The 8,892-nt window shown below is 62.1% G+C and overlaps 1 protein-coding gene and 1 long non-coding RNA gene across 2 annotated transcripts; both read left to right on the forward strand.

Annotated features, from left to right (window-relative positions):
- Positions 1-5,776: 5,776 nt before the first annotated feature.
- On the forward strand, positions 5,777-7,202 carry LOC107307472 (ankyrin repeat domain-containing protein 34A-like). The gene has a single exon (XM_015850979.2). The coding sequence runs from the start codon at positions 6,072-6,074 to the stop codon at positions 7,200-7,202; it is 1,131 nt and encodes a 376-aa protein (XP_015706465.1). The 5' UTR covers positions 5,777-6,071.
- Positions 7,203-7,440: 238 nt separating this feature from the next.
- On the forward strand, positions 7,441-8,419 carry LOC107307471. The gene is made up of 2 exons (XR_001552416.2): positions 7,441-8,163; positions 8,230-8,419. It is a non-coding gene; the product is annotated as an uncharacterized LOC107307471 (long non-coding RNA).
- The last annotated feature ends 473 nt before the right edge of the window (positions 8,420-8,892 follow it).

An 8,892-nucleotide genomic window follows, 5' to 3' on the forward strand; every position in this document is an offset into this window, starting at 1 on the left:
GGGTTATGGGGGTCAGCTTAGTGGGGTGGGGGGCGCACCATGGGGAGGGGTCAGTTGGGGGGGTTATGGAGTGGGCTTATGGGGTTGGGGGGTTACTAGGGGGGTTATGGAGGGGATTATTGGCGGTGGGGGGGTTTGTTACTGGGGTGGCTTTGGGGTGGGGGGGTCGTTGTGGGGGGTATGGGGGGGTATGGGGTGGGTTGGGGAATACATGGGGTTATGGGTTGTGTTATGGGGGGGTTGGAGGTACATGGGGGGTTATGGGGTGATGTTATGGTGGGGGGGTCGGTTGGGGGGTCTCCCCACTCACGGCCTTTCCGCAGCCGCCGCACGCGGAATCTTCAGCTCCCGAGGGAAACGCCTCCAATCTATGGGGAGATGTGGGGGCTGGGGAAACCACACATGGCCGCCCCGCCACCTGCCGCCATAACCAACAAGCGCGCCCCCATCAATGACCGCACAGCAGCCCCAGCCCCACACCTGGGTTCTATTCAAAGGCCCCATCTATGGGGCACCCTATAGCACCCCCCAGCCCCACACCTGGGTCCCACTGGATGGCCCCATCTATCGGGGCACGCCTATAGCAAACCCTGCCCCACAGCAGCCCCCAGCCCCACACCTGGGCTTCCACTCGATGGCTGCCATCTAGGGTGGGGCTGCGACAGGCTGGTATTTAATCTGAGTAACCCTCGATATCTGCAGGGAGAACATCATTTGGGGGGGGTTTATAGGCATGGGGGGTACAATGGGGTCGGGGGTCCATATGGACACCAGAGGAGCTGTGGGTCCGCCCCATACCTCGATGTGGGGCACCAGGTCGGATGAAATAGGGCAGCCCCTTCATGGCCCCCGCAGCTCCTGCTTTAAGGCCAGCATGTAATGCCACCTCCTCCCCCCCCCACCACTGTGACGGCAAGCATTTGAGTCAATACGGGCAACGCCCTCTGCGAGCATTCCATCGGGACCCTGTCCTGGGGGGCGGGCAAATGGGACACTTAGGGCGACCCCCCCCGACCATAGGACCCCCTACATTCATAGTAGGGACGCCCCCCACATTCAAGTAGGGAACCCGCCCCCACAACAGGAACCCCCATTCATAGCAGGGGACCCCCCCATCACCGACACCCCCCCCTACCATTCATAGTAGGCGCGACCCCCCATTCCGACTATAAGGACCCCCCCATCCATAGGGCTGAAAGGAACCCCCCACAGCGCCACTAGCGAATCCCCCCCCCATTCATAGTAGTGGACCCCCCCCCATACATCATGTAGGACCCCCCCCCACGGGACACCCCCATTCATAACGCTTGGAAAAGGACCCCCCCCCATTCATAGTAGGGGACCCCACCACGGGATCCCCCCCCATTCACAGTAGTAGGACCCCCCCCATTCATAGGGTTGAAAGACCCCCCGCATTCATAGTAGAGACCTCTCTCCATCCATTAAGTAGGGACCCCACCCATTCATCGTAAGTACCCCCTCATTCACAGTAGGCCCCCCACCACGGACCCCCCATTCACATAGTAGGGACCCCCCCCACCACAGGGACACCCCCCCATTCATAGGGTATGAAAGGACCCCCATTCATAGTAGGGAACCCCCCCCATTCATTAGGGCTGAAAGGACCCCCCCCCCACCACCACGGGACCCCCCCCCGTTTGCATAGCACACGGATCCCCCCCACTATAGGACCCCCCATTTTAGTAGGGAACGGCCCCCCCCCTTGAGACCCCCCCCCCCCATTCATAGTAGCGGATCGCCGTCCACCTAGGACCCCCCCATCATAGTAGGGACCCTAGGCGACCCCTCCATTCATAGGGCTGAAAGGACCCCACCATTCTTTAGGGCTGAAATGACCCCCCCCCATATCAGGACCCCCCCATCTTATAGTAGGGACCCCCCTATTCATGAGTAGGGACCCCCCTCCATTTCATTAGTAGGGAACACCCCCCCATTCATAGGGCTGAAAGGACCCCCCCATTATAATAGACCCCCCCCCCATTGATAAGTACCACTGCACAGGAACAATGCTTTAAAGGAGGGCCTGCAGGGTGGGGGGGGGCAGCCGCGTCGGCCCTTATTGATGCCAACAGCTTCAGTGATTGAACGTCCCAGACCCCCCCGGGAACGGAGAGCGGCCACGGAGACGCCAATGGGGGGGGGGGGGGGTGCTATGGGGGGAGGAAAAAAGGGAATGCCGGGGTGAGCATGGGGATATGGAGATATGGGGGGGGTATGTGGGTGTATATGGGGGGGGATTATGGCGTTTATATGGGCTGGGTATATGGGGGGGTATGTGGCAACCGTGGGGGGGGGAAGGGTGTCCCTGGGGGTTTATGGGGGGATCCATGAGGGGGGATACGGGTATCTCAATGGGGTACGTCATTCGGGGAACCACCCCGGTGGGGCGGGTCCCTGGGGTCAATTGGGGGGATGTGGGGGGTCTATGGGGTATATGGGGGGGGATATTGGGCTGGGGGGGGCTCTATGGGGCACGGACAGCATGGGGTTGGGGGGGGGCCTATGGGGAGCCCCTATGGGGTGAGGGGGAACATATGGGATCTATGGCGCCCCTATGGGGGGATATATGGGATATACGGGATCTATGGGGTCCCTATTGGGGGATATATGGGATCTATGGGGTCCCTATGGGGCGATATACGGGATCTATGGGGTCCCTAAGGGGTGTGGGGGGTCTGTGGGGTCCCTATGGGGTGATATATGGGAACTATGGGTCCCTATGGGGTTACGTGGGATCTATGGGGTCCCTATGGGGGGATATATGGGATCTATGGGTCCTTATGGGGCGATATACGGGCTCTATGAGGTCCCTATGGGGCGATATATGGGATCTATGGGGTCCCTATGGGGTTACATGGAATCTATGGGATCCCTATGGGGGGATATATGGGATCTATGGGGTCTCTATAGGGTGATACATGGGATATGGGGTCCCTATGGGGTGATATATGGGACCTATGGGATCTATGGGGTGATATATGGAGTCTATGGGGTCCCTATGGGGTTACGTGGGATCTATGGGGTCCCTATGGGGGGATATATGGGGTCTATGGGGTCCCTATGGGCTGAGGGGGGATCAATGGCGGCCCCCATCCCGCTCCGGTACCTGCACCACGCATGCGCCGCCCCCCGATCACGCGCTTCTGACACGCGTAAAGCGCGTGCGCATCTCGGTCACGTGCTTCCGGTACGCGAGCCGTCTGATCACGTGGCTTCGTGAGAGAGTGACGGGTACAGAAGGGGCGGGGCCAGAGCTCCTGCTCCGCGCTGATTGGTGGGAGGAGGAGCCAATCAGAGGGCAGGGGAAGGAGAAGGGCGGAGATGAATGGGGCGGAGAATTAATGAATGGGGCGGGGCTGAATGAACGGGGCGGGATATGAATAGGGCGGGGCATTAATGAATGGGGCGCTGGAAGCTTCGTGGCGCTGTGTGGGGCTGAGGGCTGAATGGGGCCGCCCCAATGAATGGGGACCCCCCTCCCCATGATTAGAATGGGCGCGGGGGGGCAAGCAATAATATCTGCCCATGTTCTACGTGTGAAGCCCCACAACTGTGGTGCCCCCACAACTGCTGCCTACCCACTGCCCCAGCCCCACTGCACTTTTTTGTGCCCCCCCCCCCCCATCACCCCATTCCCCCCAGCCCATTGGCCCCACCTCCGCTGTGCCCCCAACCAGCCCATGCCGCCATCACCATCCCCGCTGCCCCACCCCACTGAAGCTCTGCCTCCCACCCCCCCACCCCCGACCCCAGCCCCACTGCACCGTGCCCCCCCCCCCTCCATCACCCCACTTCCCCAGCCCCATTGAGCCCCACCTCCTGTGGTCCCCAACCCACCTATGCACCCTCAGATCCCCGCTGCCCCAGCCCACCGTCCGATGCCCCCCACTCCCATCACCCCACGACCCCCAGGCCCCACTGCAACCGCTGCCCCCCCCCCCTCCCATCACCCCATTCCCCCAGCCCATTAGAGCTCCCACCGCTCCTGTGTCCCCAACCCACCTATGCGCACCCATACTTATCACCCCTCAGCTGGTTCCCAGTCCCCCACCGCCTCCGTGCCCCCCACATCCATCACCCCACGGACCCCCAGCCCCATTGAGCCGTGCACCCCCTCCCCCTTCCAGCCCCATTCTACGCCCCCGGCCCCCCCCTTGCTGCCCCCCCCACCGCCACGGTCCTTGCCAGCATCGCCCCCCCCCCACCACAACACACGCTTGCAGCTTCCGCAGCCGCCCCCCCCGCGCGCGTTTGCTTTCATCCCCCCCCCCCGCAGGGATGTCTCCCAAAATAGCGACACGGGGCGGGGGGGGAAACCCTCCGAATAAACGCGAATACCGCCCCCCCCCCCCCCACCCCGACACTGGAGCCGGTGACCGGCGATGGCGGCACGGGTGAAAGCCGTGGCCCCAGAAGCTGAGAACAGCGGAACCACACAATGAGATGGGTGGCACCGGAGAATCCGCAGGCTGTTCCAGGGTAAGAGGGATACGGGGATGGGGGGGACGCGGGATGGGGGGGGCGGGGATGGAGGGGGGGGCCCCGGGAGCGGGATCCCAAACACCCCCCGCCCCCCCAGCAGGGCTGATGTACAGCCCACATACAGCCCCACATAGAGCTCTCTCTATATACAGTCCCTCCCATATACAGCCCCCCACATACAGCCACACACAGCCCCACATACAGCCCCATATACAGCCCCATATACAGCCCCACATACAGCCACACACAGCCCCACATACAGCCCCACTATAGCCCCATATACAGCCCCTGGGCTCTAGTTGGGGGGCAGCCGGGATGTGGGGTGTACCTGAAGCCTCGGCTCCTGTGTTTCTGCATGAAACCGCTTCGTTGTGTTGAAATGGGCTGGAGGTGGCTGCGTGCAGAGGAGTTACCAAGATCCAACAACCATCTTCGCCCCCATTTTCCCCCTCCCCCATTCATTTATTTCCCCATCCATTTCCCCATTCATTTCCTCCATCCTCCATTTATTTCCTCCTTCATTTCCCCATTCACTTCCTCGATCCCCCCACATTTCCCCATTCATTTCCCCATCCATTTCCCCATTCATTTTCCTCGAATCCCCCCCCATCTCCGCCATTCATTTTCCCCAATTCATTTCCCCATCCATTTCCCCATTCATTTCCCATCCATTTCCCCACTTCCCAACGGAGCTCCAGTGATTTGGCTGGTTGTCTGCTATAATATAAACACGCAGAGAATTGGCGGGGGGTGGGGGGGGAAGGGGAATACTGTGGGGGATCCAGGGGGAAATGGGGGGAGTCCAGGGGGGGATTATGGGCGATATATTTGGGGAACCTGGGCTTATGGGGGTTCAGGTGGGGGGGGGGGGAGATTCCGACGATGGGGATGAATGGAAAGGGGGAGGGGCAGAGAATAGGGGACAGATGTGGTTTGTATGGGGGGGGTAAGAGGGGGACCCCCATTGATGCCACTCATTGTAACCCCCCCCCCAAGCTCCCATTGATGCTGAATCCATCTCAAGCCCCCCAGCTCCCATGATGCCCACATTCATTGTAACCCCCCAGGTCCCATTGATGCCCCCCCCCCCCCAGTGACTCTGTGACCTTCGGGACCCCCCACGTTCACACCCGACCCGGAGTTCGGTGCCTGTGAGCAGCGCTGGGACCGAACCGACCCACAACGAGGGGGGGCGGTACCGGGCGGGACCGGGTGCTGGGTCGGTGGTTCCGTGTGGTGGGGGGGGGCGGTACCGTGGGGTGGGTGGGCTGGTCCCGGGGGTCGGGTCGGCGGTACCGTGGGTTGGTGGTACCGTGGGCTGGGTCGGTACCGTGGGTCATTGAGGCTTTGGGTTGGGTCGGTACCGTGGGTCAGTGAGGCTGTGGGTCAGGTTTGTGCTGTGGGTCGGGTCGGTACCGTGGGTCGGGTCGGTACCGTGGGTCATTGAGTCTTTGGGTCGGGTCGGTACCGTGGGTCGGGTCGGTACCGTGGTCCCTGAGTCTTCGGGTCGGTCCGGTTCCGTGTGTCACTGGTTCCGTGTGTCGGTCCGCTCCGGTTCCGTTGTCCCGATGTTCCCGTGTGAAGTCCCCGCTCTGCACCGCGCGGTGTCGTCGGGCCGGTTCCGGTTGGTTCGGCTGCTGCTGGAGGGCGGAGCGTCCGTCAACGACCCGGACCCGCGGGGCCGGACCGCGCTGATGGCGGCGTGTGGGGCGACCTACGGGGACCCGTCGGACCGGACCCGGATGGTTCGGTACCTGCTGAGCCGCGGCGCCGACCCGAACGCGGCGGACCGGGCCGGGATGACGGCGCTGATGGTGGCGTGTAACGAACGGGCCGGGCCGGGGGTGGCCGCGCTGCTGTTGGAGCACGGGGCGGATCCCGGAACCACGGACCGGTTCGGTTCGTCCGCGCTGTTTTACGCCGCTCGGGGCGGGGACCGGGACACGCTGCAGGAGCTGCTGGACGCCAGCGAGGCCCGGGGGCGGCAGGTCATTATTATCACCACGGCCACGTCCCCGTCCGGTACCAAAACCACGCGGCAGTACCGGCACACGGCGCCACCGGAACCGGCACCAGAACCGGAACCGGCCGCGTCCCCGTCCGACGTGGAGCTTCGTTCCGCCGCGTCGCCCCCCGAGGGAGGAACGGACGGTGACGAGCAGCGGGTGTTTCGCTTCCCCCCCCACGAACCGAACCGGTACCGGCAGCTCCAGCGCCTCCATTCGGAACCGAACGGGTCGGATGGACGCGACACCGACGGAACCGCGACCCATAACGGAGACCCCCCCCCAACCCAACGCCCCCCCCGGCCCCTCCGAACCCCGACCCGACCCGGTTCCCCCCCCCCGGTTCCGACCCGTCGCGGTCCCGGTTTGTTGCTGCGCCGCGGGTCGGGGCCGCTGCTGCTCACGGAGACCCCCGGGATGGGCAGAGCCGCCCCCCCCCCCCACACACGGTGCTGCCCCCCATCAACGCGGCCCCCCCACAACACAAAGGACGGAGACACTCGGTGCAGAGCGAGGAGTGGGGCCGAAATGGGGGGCGGCTGTGAGGGACCCCAAGAGGGATCCCATAGGGACCCCATGGAGACCCCAAAGGGACCCCAGAATGATCACAGGGGGACCCCATGGAGACCCCAAAGGGACCCCAGAATGATCACAGGGGGACCCCATAGTGACACCATGAGGGCCCCAAAATGACCCCAAAAGGGCCCAAAATGACCCCAAAGTGACCCCAAAGTGACCCTATGGGGACCCCAAAGTGACCCCAAAGGGACCCCATGGGGACCCCAAAGTGACCCCATGGGGACACCAAAGTGACCCCAAAGTGACCCTATGGGGACCCCAAAGGGACCCCATAATGATCACAGGGGGACCCCATAGTGACACCATGAGGGCCCCAAAATGACCCCAAAGTGACCCTATGGGGACCCAAAATGACCCCAAAGTGACCCTATGGAGACCCCAAAGGGACCCCATAATGATCACAGGGGGACCCCATAGTGACACCATGAGGGCCCCAAAATGACCCCAAAGGGATCCCATGGGAACCCTAAAATGACCCTAAAGGGACCCCATGGGGACCCCAAAGTGACACCACGGAGACCCCATGGAGACCCCAAAGGGACCCCAAGATGGCCCTAAAGTGGCCCCACAGGGACCCCACATCAACCCCATAGTGACACCATGGAGACCCCAAAGTGACCCCAAAGAGACCCTATAGTGACCCCATGGAGACCTCAAAGGGACCCCATAATGATCCCATGGGGACCCCATAGTGACACCATGAGGGCCCCAAAATGACCCCAAAGTGACACTATGGGGACCCCAAAGGGACCCCAAAAGGGCCCAAAATGACCCCATAGTGACAGCACAGGGACCCCAAAGTGATCCTATGGGGGCCCCAAAGTGACCCCATAGTGACCCCATGAGGGTCCCAAAATGACCCCACAAGGACCCCAAAGTGACACCATGGGGACCCCACAGAGACCCCATAGTGACCCAATGAGGGTCCCTAAATGACCCCATAGTGACAGCACAGGGACCCCAAAGTGACCCCATAGTGACACCATGAGGGTCCCTAAATGACCCCAAAGTGATCCCATGGGGACCCTAAAATGACCCCACAGGGACCCCATAGTGACCATTAGATCCTATAGAGGTCTCACAGGGACCCCACATTGACCCCATGAGGACCCCACAACGATCCCATTATGATCCTATAGAGGTCCCACACTGACCCCACGGGTGATCCGTGCCCCATAGCGGCCCCTTTTGGGGGTCCCAGCCCCACCCCATAGCGCCCCATGGCGGCACGGGGCAGTGGGGGGGGGCGACGATGACATGGGAATAACCCCATAACAATAAATGACCCCAAAGATCCCAGTGTGGGGTGAAGGGGATCGTGAAGGTCCCAATGGGGTGTGGTGGTCCTGTGGGTCCCAATGGGGTGTTAAGGGGGTGACCCCAAAGGTCTCAATTGGGTGATGAGGGGGTGACCCTAAAGGCCCCAATGGGGTGTTAAGGGGGTGACCCTAAAGATCCCAATGGGGTGATGAGGGGGTGACCCTAAAGATCCCAATGGGGTGATGAGGGGGTGACCCTAAAGGTCCCAATGGGGTGTTAAGGGGGTGACCCCAAAGGTCTCAATGGGGTATAAGGGGGTGACCCTAAAGATCCCAATGGGGTATAAGGGAGTGACCCCAATGATCCCAATGGGGTGATGAGGGGGTGACCCCAATGATCCCAATGGGGTGATGAGGGGGTGACCCCAAAGGTCTCAATGGGGTTTTGAGGAGCAGCACAAGGAGGGAGGAGGGGGGGGGAAGTTCAGCTCAGCTTTAATGGGGGACAAACCAGAACCAGAACCCAGACCCCCCCCATAGAACCC

This window comes from Coturnix japonica, unplaced genomic scaffold (assembly GCF_001577835.2).
Source record: "Coturnix japonica isolate 7356 unplaced genomic scaffold, Coturnix japonica 2.1 chrUnrandom614, whole genome shotgun sequence".
In the NCBI taxonomy this organism is placed as follows: domain Eukaryota; kingdom Metazoa; phylum Chordata; class Aves; order Galliformes; family Phasianidae; genus Coturnix; species Coturnix japonica.

Excerpts from the sequence above, each read along its gene's own strand:
- LOC107307472 (XM_015850979.2), top strand. The coding sequence starts at position 6,072 with ATGTTCCCGTGTGAAGTCCCCGCTCTGCACCGCGCGGTGTCGTCGGGC.